The sequence below is a fragment of the Mobula hypostoma genome, chromosome 24 (genome assembly GCF_963921235.1).
Source record: "Mobula hypostoma chromosome 24, sMobHyp1.1, whole genome shotgun sequence".
Taxonomy (NCBI): domain Eukaryota; kingdom Metazoa; phylum Chordata; class Chondrichthyes; order Myliobatiformes; family Myliobatidae; genus Mobula; species Mobula hypostoma.
The window spans coordinates 35135180-35159332 of NC_086120.1; the positions used below are offsets into that span (position 1 = coordinate 35135180).

General features: G+C 43.2%; 1 protein-coding gene across 1 annotated transcript in view; it reads right to left on the minus strand.

Annotated features, from left to right (window-relative positions):
• The window catches only part of LOC134337575 (guanine nucleotide-binding protein subunit alpha-11-like), an 83718-nt gene extending 60377 nt beyond the window's left edge, over positions 1 to 23341 (minus strand). Inside the window, exon 1 of the mRNA XM_063032714.1 lies at positions 23057 to 23341. Within this exon, the coding sequence (XP_062888784.1) occupies positions 23057 to 23210 (154 nt within the window). The 5' untranslated portion in view covers positions 23211 to 23341. The remainder of the gene's footprint in view (positions 1 to 23056) is intronic.
• Positions 23342 to 24153: the final 812 nt, after the last annotated feature.

Genomic DNA, 24153 nt, shown 5'->3' on the forward strand with positions numbered 1-24153 from the left:
TGTACCCGGGGAATGCTGACTTGTCAAGCAGCCTTCCTCCGAATGAGATATTACACTGAAGGCCTGTCTGCTCTCGTCAAAGATCCCTTTATCGCTATTTCACAGCAAAGCCGGGAGTCGTAACCTCCAAGAGGTAGTCCTCAATCACAATTCCTATGGCAACAGATTACCTTTCCATTATCATGTTGCTGTTTACTAACGCTTATTGCATGTAAATTGGTTGCCACATTTTACTACAGTGACTATACCCTGGAGTATTTAGTCAAGTATAAAGGCATGGAATAACATAATGAACAATTCATACCAAATAGGATAAAATATTATAACATATTCTTTTCTCTCCTACATGCTTGAAATGAATATTATTTTTTTCAGTGGCTGTTGCTATCTTCTGTAATTTATTTTAAATGAAAATTCAGTGAATGTAAAAAGATGCCTCAGTAAAACAAATATAATATTTTATTTGTGAACTATAGATTGATTTTGTTTTCAGAACCTGAAAGAATATACCTTTTCTTAGAAGTGTTGCCAGGCATACAGGGCCAACATAGCAAGCCCACACCTCTCCCATCCTAACTATATGAGAACTATATCAGAACCTGTAAAAAAGTTACCTTAAACAAGAGGTGAGCTGCAGATGCTGGAAATCCAATGCAACACTCACACAAAATACTGGAGGAACTCAGCAGGTTAGGCAGCATCCATGGAAAAGATTAAACTGTCTACTCTTCATTTCAGGCCAAGACCCTTCTTCAGGACAGAGGGATGGAGCCAGATGCCTGAATTAAAAAGTGGGGGAAGGGGAATGAGGCTAGCTGGAAGGTGATAGGTGAAGCCCGATGGGTGAGAAAGGTCCAGGGCTAGAGAAGAAAGAATCTGATAGATGGAGAGAGTGAACAATAGGAGAAAGGAAAGGGCTAGGGGACCCAGGTGGAAGCAATAGGCAGGTGAGATGAAGTAAAAGGTCAGAGTGAGGAATGGGGGAGGGGGGGTCTTTTTTTGTCACTGTAAGTTGATATTCATGCCATCAGGTTGGAGGGTACCCGGACGAAATAGAAGGTGTTGCTCCTCCACCCTGAGGGTGGCCTCATCCTGGCACAAGAAGAGGCCACGGATTGAATCATCTTTTTTTAAAAATACAGTTCCTGTTCTAGAACTAAACCTGTTCCCCGTCAGTTCTCAAACAGTGACTGCATTTGATTCCTGGAATCTCTCCACATTGTAGAAAGCTTCAATGTGCAGCAATAAATGTCCTTCATTACATAATTTATAGACAGAGCAGCGTGTTGGTGAAATTGTAGAATCTTGCAGGTCAGGTTAACATTGTCTCATGAAACCAAAAGAAGCAGAACTCAGTTTGAACTATTGGATCGAAATGATAATTAAACCTGAGGCTTCCAAAATCTATTTTGAGGAATGCTGAATGCACACTTGAGGTTGAGTGAAGGAGTGGTAGAGGCACGGGGATCAGAATTATAGCCACAATTATTAATAAACCTATTACGTGACTTGTCAGCCGGGGGCGTAGTGCACCAGACTTTGAAGCAAATGGTCCCAAGTTCGAATCCGGCCAGCTCACTGCATACTTTCATCTATGCTAGGTTGAATTGCAAGCTAGCAACTCAGCCTGGTTTAAAAAAACAAAACAGACAAATGCTAAAGAAATGGCATTTCTTCGGTTACCGTCCGAAGCTCCTCGAGGCGCAGAGAGGAACAACAATATATATGCATGTGGGGATTGAGTGTACAGTAGCCAAGTTTGTTCATGATACAAAGAGAGGTAGATTCAAATATAAATGGACTGCAAAGTGATACGAATTAGTCAATAGGTCCTGATGACGGTTCTCAGATTGAAACGTTGACTGTTTATTCCTGTCCATGGATTCTGCCTGACCTGCTGAGTCCCAATAAACAATAGGTGGAGTAGGCCACTCGGCCCTTTGAGCCAGCACCACCATTCACTGTGATCATGGCTGATCGTCCACAATCAGTATCCAGTTCCTGCCTTATCCCCAAAACCTTTGATTCCGCTATCTTTAAGAGCTCTATCCATCTCTTTCTTGAAAACATCCAGAGACTTGGCCTCCACTGCCTTCTGGGGCAGAGCATTCCACATATCCACCACTCTCTGGGTGAAAAAGTTTTTCCTCAACTCCGTTCTAAATGGCCTACCCCTTATTCTTAAACTGTGGCCTCTGGTTCTAGACTCACCCATCAGCGGGAACATGTTTCCTGCCTCCAGCATGTCCAATCCCTTAATAATCTTATATGCTTCAATCAGATCCCCTCTCATCCTTCTAAATTCCAGTGTATACAAGCCCAGTCCCTCCAATCTCTCAACATATGACAGTCCCACCATCTCGGGAATTAATCTTGTGAACCTACACAGCACTCCCTCAATAGCAAGAATATCCTTCCTCAAATTTGGAGACCAAAACTGCACACAATACTCCAGGTGTAGTCTCACCAGGGCCCTGTACAACTGCAGAAGGACCTCTTTGCTCCTATACCCAATTCCCCTTGTTATGAAGGCCAGCATGCCATTAGCTTTCTTCACTGCCTGCTGTTCCTCCATGCTTGCTTTCAGTGACTGATGTACAAGAACACCTAGCTCTCGTTGTACTTCCCCTTTTCCTAACTTGACTCCATTTAGATAATAATCTGCCTTCCTGTTCTTACCACCAAAGTGGATAACCTCACACTTATCCACATTAAACTGCATCTGCCATGCATCCACCCACTCACCCAGCCTGTCCAAGTCACCCTGCATTCTCATAACATCCTCCTCACATTTCACACTGCCACCCAGCTTTGTGTCATCTACAAATTTGCTAATGTTACTTTTAATCCCTTCATCTAAATCATTAATGTATATTGTAAACAGCTGCGGTCCCAGCACTGAACCCTGCGGTACACCACTGGGTCACCGCCTGCCATTCCGTAAGAGACCCGTTAATTGCTACTCTTTGTTTCCTGTCAGCCGGCCAATTTTCAATCCATGTCATTACTCTGCCCCCAATACCATGTGCCCTAATTTTGCCCACTAATCTCCTATGTGGGACTTTATCAAAGGCTTTCTGAAAATCCAGGTACACTACATCCACTGGCTCTCCCTTGTCCATTTTCATAGTTACATCCTCAAAAAAATTCCAGGAGATTAGTCAAGCATGATTAGTCAAATTCCTCCAGCATTTTGTGAGTATTGCCCTGAATAGGGTAAGTAGTGTTCAAGTATTTGGTAGATTGGGTACCAATTGGTAAAACATGGCTAGCAACTTTGGAAATAAACTTAATTAGATGAAGTGAGACAACAAAATGTAGCACAGAGGAATCGGGAAGTCTAATTACATGAAACAGCAAATGCTAAGTTAGACGTGTAAGTAAATCGGAAAACTTTTGGAAAGTTGGCCTTTATTATAATGGGTAGGGAGTTGAAAAGTAAGGAAGTTTAGTTGAAAGTTACAGGATACTACGTTTAGGAAAGGATCTATTTCCACTGGAGTCACTGTAGTGTGCAGAGTTCTGCAGTAAGCGACTGACGTATCAGGAATGTTGAACAGATTGTGTTTGGCCACTAGAGCCTGAAAGAATAAGAGGTGATCTCATTGGAACATAAAATTATAAAAAAGATTGACAAATTAAGTGGATGCTTCTCCTGGTGGGGGGTCCAGAACCAGGGGCATGGTTTCAGAGTACAAGGCCCATCCCTATTTCAGATGGAGATGACAAAGAGTAACTTCTCTTGAAAAGTTGTGAACCTTTGGCATTCTGTACCCCATCAGAGCAATAGAGATAGGTTGTTGACTACATCAAAGGCTGAGAATGACAGACATTTAAACTAGAAAGGAGTCAAGAACAGTAAAGAGTAACACACACAAAATGTTGGAGGAACTCAGCAGGTCAAGCAGCATCTATGGAACTGAATATATAGCCAATGTTTTGGGCTGAGATCCTTCTTCAGGACTGAAAAGATGCCTGAACAAAAGATGGAAGGAGGGGAGGAAGGCTAGCTGGAAGGTGATAAGTGAAGCAAGATGGGTGGGAAAGGAGAAGGGCTGGAAAAGAAGGAATCTGATAAGAAAGGAGAGTGGATGATGGGAGAAAGAGGAGGAGGGGACCTAGGCAGGAGAAAAGAGGTAAAAGGTCAGAATGGGGTAATTGGGGGGGGGTTAGGTTTCTTTACCAGAGAGAGAAGTCTACATTCATACCATCAGGTTGGAGTATACCCAGACAGAATATAAGGTGTTGCTCCTCCACCCTGAGATTGGCCTCATCTCAGCACAAGATGAGGCCACGGACTGACACGTTGGAATGGGTATGGGACTGGGAATAAAAATGTTTAGCAACCGGGAAGTCCCGCTTGTGGCAGATGGTGTGGAGGTGGCTGACAAGGTGGTCCCCCAATTTACAATGGGTCTCACCAATGTAGAGGAGGCTGCATTTATGCTGGACACAACAGACAACCCCAGCAGATTTGCAGGTGAAGTGTTGCCTCACCAGAAGGAATGTTTGGGGCCCTGAACGGAGGTGAGTGAGATTTATGGGCAGGTGCAGCACTAAAGCCACCTGTAGGGAGAAGTGCCAGGTGGGAGATTGGTGTGGATTGGTGAATGGACAAAGGAATTGCAGAGGGAACAATAGAGAGGGAACAGGAAGATGATGCTGAGATCAAGGTTGGGTTTGTCATGATCTTCGTGAATAGCATAGTAGGTGGAAGGGTCTAAATATTCTATTTCTACTGCTGTTTCGTACAGAGTCATAATGCATGAAAACAGACCTTCCTCCCCATCAAGCATCCATTTATACTACACCTATTCACTCCACATTCCCATTAACTCTCTATGATATGGGAGAAACCGGAGCACACGGAGAAACATTAATGGTCATAGGAGAATCTGTAATCTCCACAGAGGTAGCATTGGGACACTCTGTTGAACCCAGAGCACCATTGCTGAGGCAGCAACACAATTGTGTCACCCATGTTTCTTGGGCAGGTGCCTGGTTGGAACAGTTGGGCTTTAAGACAAAAATCTATATCATTCGAGCTTTCCGTAACCAAAATTTGAACACCTATAATTCCAGTGGTACTCTGATCTAATACAGAGAAGTCAACAGATTCCCACAACTTCACTCTTTCAAGTGAGAGAAAACAAGTTGCAGGGGTACAAACAAATAAGGAGAAGAAGGAGACTGATAGCATTGAACTGCTGGGAGCCACCACAGATCATTTAAGCCAACTACCTTTATTCTGCATTATAATAGGTAAATATTTATGCCAAGGCCTCACCTTTTCTCCCCGTTGTTTCAGGTGACACTTTTAATCGTATGTGAGCTTCGAGGAAGAGGTTTGATTATATCATATCCAACATTCCTCCCTCATCCTACACCCCGCAAAACCAATCAGCAGTTTTTAATCATTGTTGCTTGAGTGTCCAAGTATATTGCTGAATTTAAAAGTAATTAATTGTGCATAAAAATTTTGGAGATATTTCTGAGAGATTCAACACACACAATTTATATGGCTCTTTGAATCTCCAATGACCAGCATCAGTTCCAGAGATCAACATAAAAAATGTTACTAAATTAACATTAAATGTTATTTAAATTTATCTTCAACATCAACTGCCAATTTAGATATGGTTTATTTAGATTAAGTAATCTTAGAAGGGAATATAAACACGTTGGGCCAAAATGCATTCCTGCAATTTTTTTGTGTGTTTTAAGAAACAAATAAAGATTCTGATTCTGATTCTGAATGTTAAGGGATGACAGGCTAAGCCTTTTAAATCCTAGAAAAAATATTATTTTACCAAATAGAAGAATTTTCAGATATTCTGTGTGTTTGCAATTTGAGAATAGTGTGTGGGGAATTTTTCAACTGATGTCTGCTTCTTCACTTGGGACAAGCAAATAATCAATATTTTTATATCACTTACAGTCCGCAATCTCTTTAGAGAACACTAGGAATCCATTCATCCAGTATATTGTATTTGTATTAACATATTTACATCTGGTAAGCACAGTAGCATAGCAGTTAGTACAATCACTTTACGGTGCCAATGCTTGCCGGTCAGGCTTCAATTCCTGTCACTGTCTGCAAGGAGTTTGTATGTTCTCACCGTGACCATATGGGTGCTCTGTTTCCACCCACATTTCAAAAAAATGTATAGTTGGGGTTAGGGCTAATAAGTTGTGGGCATGCTATACTGCGACACATGCGGGCTGCCTCCAGTGTAATCCTCACTGATTTGATTTGATGCAAACGATGCATTTTACTACATGCTTTTTTTCCCAGAAAGATAGAAAAACTACAGCACAATACAGGCCCTTTGGTCCACAATGCTGTGCTGAACATGTACTTACTTTAGAAATTACCTAGGGTTACCCACAGTCCTTATTTTTCTAAGCTCCATGTACCTATATTTTGATGTAGCTTTAACAATTGAAATGTTTCAGGTGAAATATATCTTTTAGGGAAATAAGATTGGCTCAAATATTCATAGCCTGAAGTTGATTGGAACATAATTCTGTCTACTTGGTCATCGAAAGAAAAACCAGTCTTCAAAGTTGACTTTGTAGCAACACTTGCTGGGAAATCAAGTGACTGCACTGTCATTATTGGGGCTGGAAGACTGAGTCAGCATTATACAGTTTGTGACATATTCTAAGAATTGGCTGAAAAATTATACTTTTTAATCATGCTTTGAGGGAATTGTGCTTCAGAAGGCTGTGTGCCTCACTCAGTATAGCAGTTTGATAGTAGGGAGACAAGACTGGCCAAGTGGGTAGGAGGATGGGCAACTGTATATCCAAGAAGTTGACCATTACAATAGTTTTGTAAGATTCAAAGTAATTTATTATCAGAGAATGTGCAAGTTATACAACCATGATGTTTGTCTGCTTACAGGCAGCCACAAAGCAAGAAACTTGAAAGAACCCAATTAAGAAAATAAAGACCAACACCCAATGTGCAGAGAAAGAGAAAAAAAAAATCAAAAATCATGCTAACAACAGAAGCGAGCAACAGCATTCCAAACCAAATTGAATCCTTAGATTCGAATCCCCAGGGCAGCCCAGAGTAGGCCCAAAGCCTTGGTCTGAGGTCATCATATCTGTGGGACAAAAGGCCACAAAGCTCGCAAACTTGAAGCACAGCAGCCCAGGCAGTCTCAGCACCGCATAGAGAAAGATACTTCTCACATCTGAGTTTTGTCCTAAAAAGCTTTTGGAAATACTGAAATTGTTATGTACATGTGGCCCCATAGAAAGCAGATTTAAAAAAATTTATTTATTCACCTAAAATATTTGCCTTAATAACAACTGTATTTACTTATCTGAAATGTAGTTGAGAAATTGTGATATTGGAACATTATAAATGACACCAAACAGCTGACTAGATGACAGCTAAGGTGGGTGGTGTGGTGGGGGTGAGTGCATTTACAGTATTAAATCAAAGGGGAAAGATTCAGCTTCTATTGGCGGTGGCAATGGAATTTTACCTTAAGAGAACAATCTAAGGCATGATGTTATGGCAGTCAGGAAAGGGGAACATGTCATTCCCCAAAATAAGCTATTAGGTGGGGCAGAGGCAGGAGGCACACTGAGGCAGGGCCACAGTCGGGGAAGTGAACTAACCATTCAAAGGAAGCCACTTTTCCCAAGATTGGTTGCAGACTAATTGTTGACATGGTCATCAGCATAACACACATTTTAGTTCATGGCAAAGAACAGTGAAAAGAAAATCAACGGGTATTATATTAGAATTGCTCTGGTCTCTCAACTTGAAATAAATGCACTTCTCTACAGAATGAGAATTTTGAGCTTGTTATCATTTACCAAAAATTACTAATCAGGATTTCAGCACTGCTTACAGTAATCACATCATCAACCTGTCTAATAGGATCAAGCCCTAGAAATCTCAGCTAATTAAATCCATCTTTGCTATGGTAAATGCAACTCATAAGATAACTCACTCTTGTCTCAGTTTAACACAAAAGAACTTCTAGCAGCAGAGGAACCACCATGCAGTCTTAAAATATGCTAATGTTTAACCTGGCTTCCACTAGGAAGGTTTGCTGCAAATACAAAGTATCTTTTTCAAGTGAATTCGAACTCTTTCCTTGCCCAGATCCTGCCATGTTTGGCTGTAAAGACACTGATGCTCAGAAAAAGTTCTCCAATCATTTTAATGTATTCTTTCACGGAATCCTGACATCATTCACAATGTTGGATTATATTCTCCATCATTATTACCCCCGAACTGAGGAAGTATTTGAGTTTCAACCACCTTGGTAGTTCCGGAGTCATCCGTTAGTCTTGCGAGACCATGGATCTGCACCTGGAAAGTCTTCACTCTCCAGGGCGCAGGCCTGGGCAAGGTTGTATGGAAGACCAGCAGTTGCCCATGCTGCAAGTCTCCCCTCTCCACGACACCAATGTTGTCCAAGGGAAGGGCATTAGGACCCATACAGCTTGACACCAGTGTCGTCGCAGAGCAATGTGTGATTAAGTGCCTTGCTCAAGGACACAACACGTTGCCTCACAACCTTCAGGTAGCTAGTTCAATGCCTTAACCACTTGGCCACGTGCCCACACAGTTCTGGAGTCAACAAGTAAAGATGTCAGAGTTCTCCCCTTAAAGGATATCAGAGAAGTAGATGTGTTTTACACATGCCAGTTATTACTGGTGGGTTAAAGAATTAGCATGTCACAAAATACCCTAATCTGCTATGGAAAATATCCTGACTGGTTGCATTCCATTCGAGTACAGAAAATCCAATGCACAGAATGACATGAGCCTGCAGAACATGGTGGTGGGCACAGCCCAGTCCATCGCAGACATAGCCTCTCCACCCTTGAAAGCATCCACAAGGGACAATGTCTCAAAAAGATAGCATCAGCAAGGATACCCACCATACGTGTCATAGCCTCTTTGCGCTGCTACCATCGGTCAGGAGGTGCATGATCATCATAACTATAAGCCGCGTCGTGTGACGTATGCAATTATGTTCAATGACCATGATTGTTCTTGGCAAATTTTTCTGCAGAGGTGGTTTGCCATTGCCTTCTGGGCAGTGTCTTTACGAGATGAGTGACCCCAGCCGTTACCAATAGCCTTCAGGGATTGTCTGGTGTCAGTGGTCGCATCCTGAATGTCCAGGGATGTCTCACTCCAGGGGAGAGCTCGTCATCTGGGATGCTGGACAGACCTCACCTGGGGAGACACTCTCTACGCTGATCCCTTCATATAAGAGGGGCATTGGAGACAGAGTGCATGATCAAGGATGTCCCATTCCAACCTGACAGGACATTGGCAGCCAAAGTCGAGTTTATTGTCTACGCCATTATGTGTATGCACAGGTACAACGGAAACCTTACTTGCAGCAGCGACACAGGCAAATCGCATCAGATAAACAGCATTCCCATCTAAAACGGAAAAGTAACATAAATTATAGAAGAGTACAGTACAGGAACAAGTGACGAGAGACAGAGGGGTGTAAAATGAGGGTAGAAGCAAAAAGACGCAAGGTGAAAAGTAAAAGTGGCTTTTTAAAAAAGGAGGGAGAGAGAAACTGGGGAATTATAGACCGGTTAGCCTGATATGGTGGTGGGGAAAATGCTAGAGTCAGTTATCAAAGACTTTTGGAAAGCACATTTGGAAAGCGGTGAAATCATCAGACAAAGTCAGCATGGATTTGTGAAAGGAAAATCATGTCTGATGAATCTCATAGAATTTTTTGAGGATGTAACTAGTAGAGTGGATAGGGGAGAACCAGTGGATGTGGTATATTTGGATTTTCAAAAGGCTTTTGACAAGGTCCCAAACAGGAGATTGGTGTGCAAACTTAAAGCACATGGTATTGGGGGTATGGTATTGATGTGGATAGAGAACTGGTTGGCAGACAGGAAGTAAAGAGTGGGAATAAACGGGACCTTTTCAGAATGGCAGGCAGTGACTAGTGGGGTATCGCAAGGCTCAGTGCTGGGACCCCAGTTGTTTACAGTATATATTAATGACTTAGATGAGGGAATTAAATGCAGCATCTCCAAGTTTGCGGATGACACGAAACTGGGTGGCAGTGTTAGCTGTGAGGAGGATGCTAAGAGGATGCAGGGTGACTTGGATAGGTTAGGTGAGTGGGCAAATTCATGGCAGATGCAATTTAATGTGGATAAATGTGAGGTTATCCACTTTGGTGGCAAAAACAGGAAAACAGATTATTATCTGAATTGTAGCCGATTAGGAAAAAGGGAGGTGGAACGAGACCTGGGTGTCATTATACACCAGTCATTGAAAGTGGGCATGCAGGTACAGCAGGCGGTGAAAAAGGCGAATGGTATGCTGGCATTCATAGCAAGAGGATTCGAGTACAGGAGCAGGGAGGTACTACTGCAGTTGTACAAGGCCTTGATGAGACCACACCTGGAGTATTGTGTGCAGTTTTGGTCCCCTAATCTGAGGAAAGATATTCTTGCCATAGAGGGAGTACAAAGAAGGTTCACCAGATTGATTCCTGGGATGGCAGGACTTTCATATGATGAAAGACTGGATTGACTAGGCTTATACTCATTGGATTTTAGAAGATTGAGGGGGGATCTGATTGAAACGTATAAAATCCTAAAGGGATTGGACAGGCTAGATGCAGGAAGATTGTTCCCGATGTTGGGGAAGTCCAGAACGAGGGGTCACAGTTTGAGGATAAAGGGGAAGCCTTTTAGGACCGAGATTAGGAAAAACTTCTTCACACAGAGAGAGGTGAATCTGTACAGGGTTCTGAGTTGGATGATCAGCCATGATCATACTGAATGGCGGTGCAGGCTCGAAGGGCCAAATGGCCTACTCCTGCACTTATTTTCTATGTTTCTATAACTAGGGTTGGTGATATGCACCAGCTGCTCATACAGCCATCCACCACCTGCTCCCATGTGACCCTGCTCAGGGAGCTAGCAGGTGCTATACCTTGCCCAAAGGCGACCTGCAGGCTAACAAAGGGAAGGAGCACCTTTACACCTGCTTTGGTGGAGGCGTAGCCCCACCTCATCAGGAGGTACAGAAACCTGCATCTACACACCACCAGGTTGAGAAACAGCTCCTTTCATACAACTGTCAGTTTCTTGTACCAACCTGCAAAATCTTAATCCAAAGCTCTTGCAATACCCTGGACTTGTATCTGATTGTGTCTTGTTTGGCATTAGTCTCATGTTTGCACAGTCTTTTGCCTTCTCTGTCTTGCATAACACATGTCATTTATATTCTGAGCAGTGCTTGAATCTATATGCCTTTCATCCTTCAGCAAGCAAGTTTTTCATTATACCTGTACCTCACTGTCTTTGTACACATGACAATAAGCTCAACTTGATTTCACGGTGATCATCAATCCAGCTCTATTTTTTTCAGTTCAGATTTATTGAGTTATAAATGGCCGAGGTGAGATTTGAACCTAAGTCTTTGAATCAATGGACCAGAACTCAAGCTGTTTGTCTACCACATTAACCTGCTACATGCACTTTGCAAGACCAAAACATTTCACTGGTGGATCTGCTATTTCTATAAACATTCCTCCCAATTGTTAAATGATTTAGGAGTTACCATTTCTTATTAACATTATCTCTCCAAAATGAATTTCTTTCCATCTTTTTTTCCCACAAAAGTTCTATTATGCAATCTTTGTCTTTTCCTGTTGGCTTTAGAACATGACTCTTTCTCTGCCAGTTTACGCTCTAGCATTCTCTACCAGGAATAGTTTCCAACTCCCGATTCAAAGTCATTCAACACCGGGTCACAATACCCGACAGATATCCTCTCAGTTAGGAACAGCCTTTGGTCCTCGGTACAGTAGGTGTCCTTTTCTTCTGTGTCACTAAACTCTGCGATGTGGAACACATAGCCGATTGGTGTATGAAAACACCAATGCCCTTGAATGGAAAAGCATATGAAAAGTAGTGGATATAGCCCAGTCCATTATCGGTAAAGCCCTCCTCACCATTGAGCACATCTACGTGGAGCACTATCACGGAAAAACAGCATCCATCATCAGAGACCCACATCACCCAAGACATGCTCTCTTCTCACTGCTGCTATCAAGGAGGTGGTACTGGAGCCTCAGGTCCCACACCATCAGGTTCAGGAACAGCTATTACCCATCAGTCATCTGACTCTTGAAACAGAGAGGATAACAACACCCAACTTTACTCACCCCAACACTGAACTGCTCCCTCAACCAATGGCAAACAAGAGAAAATCTGCAGATGCTGGAAATCCGAGCAACACACACACACAAAATGCTGGAGGAACTCATCAGGCCAGGCAGCATTTATGGAAAAGAATACATTCAACGTTTCGGGCCAAAACCCTTCGGCAGGACTCTATGGATTCACTTTCAAAGACTCTTCATCTCATGTTCTCGATATTTATTGCTTATTTATTTATTATTATTTCGGGGTTTTTTTGTTTCTTTATATTTACTCTAAATGCCTGCAAGGAAATGAATCTCAGGGTTGCCTTGGGTGACATATATGTACTTTTACAATAAATTTATATCGTACTTGTCTTTGAGACTGACGTGAAGGTTCTCATCTCAAACAAGAGAAAAATCTGCAGATGCTGGAAATCCAGGCAACACACACACACATCTAGAAAATGCTGGAGGAACTCAGTAGGCCAGGCAGTATCTATGGAAGAGAGTACAGTCCACGTTTCACGTCAGCTCCTGCTGAAGGACTTTTCTATAGATGCTGCCTGGCCTGCTGAGTTCCTCCAGCGTTTTGTGTGTGAAGTTTCTTGCATAATGTGTCATTATGGACAAGGAAGTGATGGGTACAAATGTTCACGTTGGTTTATGATTGCTGACTTTCACTCAATGGTAACCATGTCAACATTGATTATGTTATCATATCCATAAAGATCAACCTTGGGTTATTAGTTGTTTACTTTGTGATTGAGGATATCCAAAACAGTTTCACAGTCAGCTCTGCAATGAAATGTGGGATAAGAGTTAATCACACAGAAAGAGTAATAAAAAATATCAGTAGGTAATCCAATTTAGTACATTTGGGTAACAATGGTCTGAATACCAGGACATCACTTCCTCAAATAAAAAAATCTACCATGGTCCAATTTCTCAGCTAAAGATGAATTTTCAACAGAGCAGCCTTGATGCACCGAAGTGGCAGCATAGATTCCAATTTCTGTAGTGGGATCTCAGACCAAAGGCAAAAAGTTCAGTCATGTATTGCACATATCTTCCCCTGCTTGGAAGAGACTAGCCGAACTAACTGATCAAGGTCAACATCAACCAAACCAAAGCAGTACACTTGACAGGCACCCAATCCACAATGTCTATCTGCCTACAAAGTGATAGCAGAGTTTATCACCCATGCTATGCATGGACTCTTCACTGAAGCAAATCATCTTCTAGGACAGTTCCTTCCAAATCCCAGTCTTTACCACCCAGAAAGATAAAGGCAGCAGACGCATGTTCGGATCAGCAGAGCTTGTCCAAGTCATTTATTGTCTTGACTAGGAAATATATAAAAATTCTAGCATCAGTCCTGCAGCTCCCTCTCTAACTGCACCAGCAAAGTGTTTTTTACAGTGAGACTACAGCAGATCAAGAAGGCAGCTCATTATCACCTACTGAAGCAATTAGAGATGAGCATTAAGTATGGACTTTTCCAGTACGCCCGTCCTAAAGGATGATTTATACTTGTGCGTCAAATGTACGCCATAGGTATCAGGTACCCTACGCCGTAGGGTGACATGCACCTCCCCAAAAATATAACTCACGCGTTGCGGCAATGCAGACTGCAACAACTGTGATTGGTCCGCTTGGTAGCATCGCATTTCCTCCTATGCATTTCCGTTTGCTTTTCTCCGCCATGTCTGTACACTGATGCGAAATAAATGGTTGGAGACGATGAACCAAATCGTCAAATCTACCCGCCAACATCCGAAAATACTTGAAATGCATTTCCTCGTCCATGTCTCTCAAGAAAAAACTCAACGCGGTGGCATAGAAACCCCACCGCCAACTAGTTTTTTGGCGGTGGATTGCAGAGTGATGCAGACACAACTACGCATGCTCGCTACGGTGTAGGGCTACGCAAAAGTATAAATCAGGCCTATGGCGTAGCCTGTACACACACGTATAAATCAGCCTTAAGCATGATTGCAGCTGAGTAAGACAGGCAAAGTAAACAGAGATTTGAGTCATGGAGCACTTCAGCACAGAAACAGGCCTCTCAGCCCATCTAGTCCATGCCGAACTGAAATATAAACTCCAGCTTGTTTCCAAGCAGATGGAAATTCTCATTCCAGAAATTAAGAGCATGCTAACCCATGTTAGACCATAAGACATAGGAGCAGAATTAGGCCACTTGGCCCATAGAGCCTGTTCCATTATTCCATTATGGCTGATTTATTATCCCTCTCAACCCCATTCACCTGCCTTCTCCCCGTAACCTTTGACGCACTCACTAATCAAGAACCCATCAACCTCGGCCTTAAATATCCCCAATGACTTGGCCTGCACAGCCGTCTGTGGCAATGAATTCTACAGATTCACCACCTTCTGGCTAAAGAAATTTTTTCTCATCTCTGTCACAAATGGATATCCCTCTATTCTAAGGCTGTGTTGTCTGGTCCTAGACTCCCGCACGATAGGAAACATCCTCTCCACATCCACTGTTTAAGAATAAGGGTAGACCATTTAGAACGGAGTTGAGGAAAAACTTTTCCACACAGAGGGTTGTGGATCTGTGGAATGCTCTGCCTCAGAAGGCAATGGAGGCCAATTCTCTGGATTCTTTCAAGAAAGAGTTAGATAGAGCTCTTAAAGATAGCGGAGTCAAGGGATATGGGGAGAAGGCAGGAACAGGATTGTGGATGATCAGCCATAATCATAGGGAATGGCGGTGCTGGCTCGAAGGGCCGAATGGCCTACTCCTGCACCTATTGTCTATTGTCAATCTAGGCCTTTCAAAATTTGCTAGGTTTTAATGAGATGGCCCCTCATTCTTCTAAACTACAGTGAGAACAGACCCAGAGGCATCAAACACTCTTCATAGGTTAACCGTTTCATTCCTGGGATCATTCTCTGGATATTCTCCAATGCCAGCACACTTTTTCTTAGATAAGGGGCCCAAAACGGATCACAATACTCCAAGTGCAATCTGACCAATGACTAATAAACTCTCAGCATTACACCCTTGATTTTGTATTCTAGTCCTCTCAAAATAAATGCTAACTTTGCATTTGCCTTTTTTAACATCAAATTAACATCAACTCAATCTGCATGTTAACCTTTAGGAAATCCTGCACAAGGACTCCCAAGGCCCTTTGCACCTCTGATTTTTGAATTCTCTCCCCATTTAGAAAATAGTCCATGCCTTTATTCCTGCTACCAAAGTGAATGACCATGACTACATTATATTCCATCTGCCAGTTCTTTGTACATTCCCCAAGATGTCTAATTCCTTCTGCAGACAACCTACTTTCTTAATACTACCTGCCCCTACCTTCATATCACCTGCAAACTTGGCCACAAAAGCATCAATTCCTTCATCCAAATTATTCGTATAAAAAGAAGCAGTCCTCAACACTGACCCCTGTGGAACTCCTTGTAGAGCAAGGCTGCCTTTATTCCCATTCTTTGCCTTGTGTCAGTCAGTCAGTCTTCTATCCTGTAATACCATGGGCTCTTATCTTGTGAGTAGTCTCATATGTGGCACTTTGTCAAGGGTCTTCTGAAAATCCAAATAACCAGCATCCACTGACTCCTTAGTCTAGCCTGCTTGCTATTTCCTCAATGAATACCAACAGATTTGTCAGGCAAGATTTTCCCTTTAGAAAACCATTCTAACTTTTGCCCATTTTGTCATGTGCCTCCAAGTACCCTGAAACCTCTTCCGTAATAACAGACTCTGATATCTTTCCAACCACTGAAGTCAGGCTTACTAGCCTGTAATTTCCTTTCTTCTGCCTCACTCCCTTCTTAAAGAGTGGAGTGACATTTTGCAGTCCACCAGAAACCATTCCAGACTCTAGTGATTCTTGAAAGATCATTACTATTGCCTCCACAATCTCTTCAGCCACCTCTTTCAGAGCCATGGGGTGTAGTCCATCTGAACCAGGTGATTTATCTACCTTCAGCTTCCCAAGCACCTTCTCCCTGGTAATAGCAATGACATTATCTTCTGCCCCCAACTCTTGCATTTCTGGCCTAGTGTCTTCCACAGTGAAGACTGATGCAAAATACTTATTCAGTTCATCTGCCATTGCTTTGTCACCCATTACTACCTCTCCAGCGACATTCTCCTGCACTCCGATATTCACTCTTGCCTCTTTTTTACTCTTCATATGTCTGATAAAAAACCTTTGGTTTCCCCTTTCATTTCATTGGCTAGCTTACCTTCATATTTAATCTTTTCTCTTTATGGCATTTTTAGTTGCCTTCTTTTGGTTTTTAAAAGCTTCCCAATCCTCTATGTTCCCACTAATGTTTGCAGTGTTATATGCTCTCTCTTTTTGTTTTCATGCAGTCTTTGACTTCCCTAGTCAGCCACAGTTGCCTCATCCTCCCTTTAGAATACTTCTTCCTCATTGGGATGTATCCTTCCTGTGCCATCTAAATTGTTCCCAGAATCTCCAGCCATTGCTGTTGTGTCATCATACCTGCTAGTATCCCCTTTCAATCAACTTTGACCAGCTTCTCTCTCATGTCTCTAATATTCTCTTTACTCCACTGTAATACTGATACATCTGATTTCAGCTTTTCCTTCTCAAACTGCAGGGGGAATTATATGATATTATAATCACCGTCTCCAAAGAGTTCCTTTACCTTAAGGTCCCTAATCATATCTGAGTCATATATAACACCCAATCCAGAATTGCCTTTCCCTTAGTGGACTCAACCACAAGCTACTCTGAAAAGTCATCTTGCAGGCATTCTACAAATTCTCTCTTTTGGGATATACATAGCACCAATCCGATTTTCTCAGTCTACCTGGATAATGAAATCTTCCATGACTATTCCAACATTGACCTTTTTACATGTTTTTCCTCTATGTTGTTGTAATTTGTGGTCCACATCCTGTCTACTGTTTGTCTAGTCTAGTCTAGTCTAGTCATACTTTATTGATCCCGGGGGAAATTGGTTTTTGTTACAGTTGCACCATGAATAATAAATAGTAATAGAACCATAAATAGTTAAATAGTAATAGGTAAATTATGCCAGTAAATTATGAAATAAGTCCAGGACCAGCCTATTGGCTCAGGGTGTCTGACCCTCCCAGGGAGGAGTTGTAAAGTTTGATGGCCACAAGCAGGAATGACTTCCTATGACGCTCTGTGCTGCATCTCGGAGGAATGAGTCTCTGGCTGAATGTACTCCTGTGCCCAACCAGTACATTATGTAATGGATGGGAGAGATTCACCAAGATGGCATGCAACTTAGACAGCATCCTCTTTTCAGACACCACTGTGAGAGAGTCCAGTTCTCATGGAGGCCCATATATGACTCCCGTCAGGGTCTTTTAACCCTTGTAGTTTCTTAACTCTACCCACAAGGATTCTACACCTTCCAATACTATGTCACCTCTTTCTAAGGCTTTGATTTCATTTTTTACCAACAAAGAAACCCCAGCCCCTCTGCCTACTTGCTTATCCATTGTATCAAAAGGATGTTAAGCACCCAACTATGATCTTCTTTCAGCCATAATTCAGTGATGCCCTCATCATACCTGCCAATCTCTACAAGATCATTTACCTTATACCGTAATTCAAATAAAACACCTTCAGTCCTGTATTCATCACTTTTCGATTTTGACTCCCTGCTACACTTTAACTTATCCCACTTTACTGCAATGTTGCCCTATCGTCTATCTGCCATCTTTCCTTTCAGTCTCACCACATATCAACTGCCTCAACTTCAGCCAAATCACTCTGGTTTCCATCCCTCTGCCAAATTAGCTTAAACGCTCCCCAACAGCTCTAGCAAACCTGCCCACATGGATATTGGTTCCACTCGGGTTCAGGTGTAACCCAGCCTTTTTGTACAGGTCATGCCTTCCCCAGAAGAGAACCCAATGATCCAGAAATCTGAAGACCTGCCCCCTGCACCAATTCCTCAGTCATGCACTCATCTGCCAAATCATCCTATGTTCTGGTGGTTCTCTATAGACGTGTCAGCCAGAAGTAAGCACGATCCAGTACTGTATTTTAATAATTGCACTATATCTAATTCTGATCTATAAACACTGAACTATCTATTTAAAAATGAGAAATTGTTCCCTCACAGCCATAATATGGGAAAATAATCCCTTGTTTCGTAATACCCCAAAGAATCCAGCCTTCTGCTCCATTGAATCATTAAATATCAGCAAAACCTGCTTTGTAATTGTAATATCTTAGTTACTATTAACCAGTGCAGTTCTTCAAGGATGCAAAAGAGCATCAGGTGCTGGAGCTAAGATTAGGAGATGGAAACACTGGGTCAGGCCTTATTTTTCATTGTTATCCACAGTTGTACCACCCTGTTGAGGGACAGCATGTACCAGAGTTACATATTATGACTCCCTGTAGCTGAGACGTTGCCAAGATCCACTTCCCAAGCTAACACATGAAGGATGACAGACCAGAATACCTTCATTTTACATCAGCCAAGCAATTGAATTAAAACCCATGGAGGAGGATAGAAAGAATCAGAATGTACTTACATGTGCACACTTTTTAAATTATTACTTACTTTGCTGCATTTCCTGGTATATTCTGCCAATCATATAAAGGTTTATTTTGAAGATAATTATGATATTCAGGCTAAAATGCCAGTTCTTTGTAAGAAAGAATTTTTTTCTTAAAGGATCTAAAACATTCTCAAAAAAACTTTCTCAACAAAGGCAATTCACCTGTAACATTAATTTAGTTTTTATTGCTTCAGGTAATCTGCCTGACCTGCTGAGTATCTACAGTGCTTTCTGTTCTTATTACCTGTATAAAAACTGTCATAGAAGCTCAGATTTCCAGTCCCCAGCTTGACCAAAAGATCAAATCTCTTTTTAGCTGGTTCTTTCACCAGAGTCTCATGATCAAACCAACTCAGCAATTCATTTTGTTAAAGTTGGAGGTGCCGGTCTACACTGCCAACTATCTGTATATTATCTCATTAAAGGCACTGAGATACCACACAGGTTGGAGTGGGGACAGGCATTGAGGAAACACAGAGCTGGGTGTAGAAAAATTGCACTGAGATACAACACAGGTGGTTATAGATATGGGCACTGAGCTATCACACAGGTGGGTGTAGAGATGGGCACTGAGATACCACACAGGTGGGGGTGAGACGGGCACTGAGATACCACACAGGTGGGTGTAGAGACGGGCGCTGAGACCCCACACAGGTGGGTGTAGAGACGGGCGCTGAGATACCACACAGGTGGGTGTGAGACGGGCGCTGAGACACCACACAGGTGGGTGTGAGACGGGCGCTGAGATACCACACAGGTGGGTGTGAGACGGGCGCTGAAACACCACACAGGTGGGTGTGAGACGGGCGCTGAGATACCACACAGGTGGGTGTGAGACGGGCGCTGAGATACCACACAGGTGGGTGTGAGACAGGCGCAGAGATACCACACAGGTGGGTGTGAGACGGGCGCAGAGATACCACACAGGTGGGTGTGAGACGGGCACTGAGATACCACACAGGTGGGTGTGAGACGGGCGCTGAGATACCACACAGGTGGGTGTGAGATGGGCACTGAAACACCACACAGGTGGGTGTAGAGATGGGCGCAGAGATACCACACAGGTGGGTGTGAGATGGGCACTGAAACACCACACAGGTGGGTGTAGAGATGGGCGCTGAGACACCACACAGGTGGGTGTGAGACGGGCACTGAGATATCACACAGATAGGTATAGAGACGGGCACTGAGATATCACACAGATAGGTGTAGAGACGGGCACTGAGATACCGCACAGGTGGGTGTGAGACGGGCACTGAGATATCACACAGATAGGTATAGAGACGGGCACTGAGATACCGCACAGGTGGGTATAGAGACGGGCACTGAGATACCGCACAGGTGGGTGTGAGACGGGCACTGAGATACCACACAGGATATTGTGGTACCTCTGTGCCTTTCTTTTTCCACACCCAGCTTCACTGCCCATTTTTCCATGTCTGTCTGACACTTCAGTCCCCATCTCTACTCCCATGGGATATCTCTCTCTCTGCCCATTTCTGCAGGCACCCATATGGTAACTCACCAACAATTTCTACTCACACCAATGCAGCATTTCGCTACTAATCTACAGTGCATGAGAGAAGGTGTCAGATTTTGTCCTAGAGGAAGCTCAAAACTCCTTTCTGATCAATTGTAGTGGCGAAGCAAAGAAGCATAATCTTTCATCTGGGAATATCCATGGAAACATAGAAAGCCTACAGCATAATACAGGCCCTCCAGCCCACAAAGCTGTGCCGAACATATCCTTACCTTAGAAATTACCAAGGGTTACCCATAGCCCTCTATTTTTCTGAGCTCCATGTACCTTTCCAGGAGTCTCTTAAAAGAGATTCATCAAGCAGGAAAAAGATCTTCAGTCTAATGAACACAGAACATCTCAAAATACAATCAGTTTCTTGTCCTCAGTGGCGTAATTTTTGTCATTGGACAAGAATAATGGGTGAATAAAATGTTAGTGATCGTGCAATCTTTATCACTGTTTAACCAATGAGTCCTTTATAATGTGACTTCCTGACATGCTGAGGTTAGGGTGTAGCCAACTAAATCAGATTGGAATGAGGCACTCTCTTACAGAATGACGTTTAGTAAGTTTGTGTTCCAGACCATTACCAGAAACTGGGTTATGTATCACACTCTTACAATTAAGTATGAGGCGTGGCTCAGCAAAGAGCATACCTAGCTCTGAGTCAGACAACTGTGGCTTCAGAGTTCAGACCAAAACCATGAAGACAAAATGTTCAAGGCTTCGCACACTGTGTTATACCTATCTCTGGAATGATGCATCGGATGCAATGATAGTTTTGTAAAGTAAAGCCCTTGTTATTAATGCTAAGGGGCGGCAGTTGCAAGGCAGAAAACTGAAAGGGACAAAAGAGACTCCAGATGCGGAAATCCGGAGCAAAGGTAAACTGCTGGAAGAACCTAGCAACAACATCCTAGGAGCGAAATAGGCTGCCCGAGTTTCAGATCTAAACCCTGTATCTGGAGGGGAGAAGAGAACTGATTCCACAACCTATGGATTCACTTTCAGGAACTCTACAACTCACATTCACAGTATCACTTATTTACAGGGCGGCACGGGAGCGTAGTGGTTAGAACAATGTTTTACTGTACAGGTAACCCAGGTTCAATTCCTGCTGTTGTCTGCAAGGAGTTTGTGTGTTCTCCCTGTGACCATGTGGGTTTCCTCCCACAGTCCAAAGAAGTACCAATTGGTAGGTTAATTGGTCATTGTAAATTGTCCCATGATTAGGCTAGGGTTAAATCAGGGGGTTGCTGGGCGCAACGGCTCAAAGAGCCAGAAGGACCTATTCCGCTCTGTATCTCAATAAATAAATAATTTTTTTGGTATTTGTACAGCTTGTCTTCTTCTGTGCATCGGTAGGCTGTCTGTTTTGTGTGTAGTTTTTCATTAGTTCTATTGTGTTTCTTTGTATCTACTGTAAAATAAATGTCAGAGTATAGTGGCGTATATCTACTTTGATAATATATTTACTTTGAACTGTAGGAAACAAATATATGATGGTGGGTGTGAATAATTTAAATTGCTATTTAAGGGTTAAACTATGAGATTAATAGTGATAGAAATAGGTGGGCTGTTAACAAATCTGGAAGTGGAGGTGCATCATGAAGCAAACTTTGTGAACATCTGGCCTAGAGTAAACACAAGAGATTCTGCAGATCCAGAGTAACACACACAGAGCTGGGGGAACTCAGAAGGTCAGTCAGCATCCGTGGAGAGGAATAAAGAGCCAAGACCCTTCATCAGGACTAGAGTGATAAATTCAGGGCAGGGTTGATGTGGTACTGTCAGAGGTGCCTTTCTTAAAGTCAAACCAAAGACCCATCACTCTCACTCTCTCTCTCTCTCTCTCTCACACACACACAGACGTTAAAGGAACCCTATGTATCCTTTCCAACACAATAATCGCAGCGCAGATGAATTAACCTATAATCCCTGTTTCTGTTGATAATCTCTGTCCTGGAGATTATCTGCTGGAAGACTAGTACAACACGGGCGCAGGCCCTTTGCCCGCACAGTCCCTGTCGAGTATTATGCCAATCTAACCAATCCCATCTGCCTGCTCATGATCAGTATCTCTCCCTTCATAAACAAGAGAAAATATGCCGATGCTATAAATCCAAGCAACGCACACAATGCTGGAGGAATAGAAACAAAATGCGGGCCGAAACGTCGACTGTACTTTATTCCCAAAGATGCTGCCTGGCCTGCTGAGTTCCTCCAGCATTTTGTCTGTGTTGCCTCCCTTCATACCTGTTCGCCTGCCTGTCTAAATGCCTTTTAAACATTGCTATCGTATCAGCTTCCACCTCCTACCCGGCAGCGTGTAGTCGTCCCTGGGTAAATTAACGAAGGGTAGCATTTCTGCATTGCAATAGCAACTGAATGCGTTGGGACGTTGACGGATGGTGAAACGTGCTCCAGTAAACCAAAGCTTGAATTCCGCATCAACTTCATTGGCGGGGCGTTACTAATTTCACCTGTGGAGTTTCTACATGTTGTGAGGGGATGCATGTGTCAGTCGGATCGCCAGGGCGCCAATCACAACAAAAAAAAACAATAAAACTGTGAACACAAGGAAATATGCAGATGCTGGAAATATAACTGTGATAATGGGTTTTTTTAAAAACACACAAAATCAGGCCTTCTTTGAACTCAGTACTCTTGCAGTTGCTTTTTAAAGATTCATTACAACTTATGCAAACGACTCCCCCTGTATCATTAAACAGACATTTCACCTGCCCTTTTCCGGTCAATTGGTTACTGAATTGAACCGGAGCGGTTCCTTACCCAACAGAAGCAGCTTCAGTTCTCGTTTCCATCTCCTCTTCTGTTGTTGCAGCGCCTGGTTAATCTTTTTGTTGATATCAAACGCCACCTTCTCATCCTCCGTGAGGCAGCAGGAACAGCGGCGGCAAGGCAGAAATCGGCAGCACGTAGCCATGTGCGTTGGAAACCCCCTCAGTCGCGAAACTGATCAAAGGCAGCAAAACTTCTCTCAAATGGAACAAGTACGGAGAGGAGACACTTCGCTCAACACTGAGTCACGTTTACCGGAGCGGCGGACTTTTCTTCTTCCGCCGACGAAAGTTGAGTGTGACTGAGTGATAAGAGAGAGAATCTGCTTTAAAACTCGCGGATCGGAAGAACCCGGAGTTTCAAAGCACTGAAGAGTGCCAAGAATCTGTGGCACGCCCACAATGAAATCATATGCATTCTGTGGCTGCTTATGAGAGAAGGCGGCGAGATCATTGCTGCCAACATCTACAAACACTTGGGAGCTTCAAATTCATGAACGGCCCTGTGACATACTGGGGAAACCCCTGCCGATGGCAGATTCCTGTACAATGGGGCGAACAGTGGGGGTGGGGGTGGGGTGGGGTGGGGTCTGGAGATACGGAGCTTACGTGGAATCAGTCACGAAACTGGTGGCGAGGAGCCAGCAACTGTTGGGGAGATGAGGGAGAGGAACGGGGGCGGGTGGGGAGAGGAGATAATACAGAGCCCAAAGGAGAGGGATTGGGTCGGGAAATAAGGGGAGAGATGGGGAAGGAGAAGGGAGATGGGGTCTGAGGCAAAACACAAAATGCTGGAGGAACTCAGCGGGTCAGGCTGCATCTATGGAAATGAATAAACAGTCCATGCTTTGGGCCGAGGTCCTTTCTCAGGATTGGAAAGGAAGGGGGAAGGTGCCCTAGTAAAAAAACAAGTGTGGGGGGGAGGTAGGAAAAGAAGGACTTGTGAGAAAATGATTGGTGAAGCCAGGTGGGTGGGAAAGGTAGAGAGGACAATGGGAGAAAGAGAAGAAGGAGGGGCACCAGGGAGATGTATTCTTTGAAGAAAGGGGACATCTAGGCATATCCTAGATTTGAAGAAAGAGGACATCT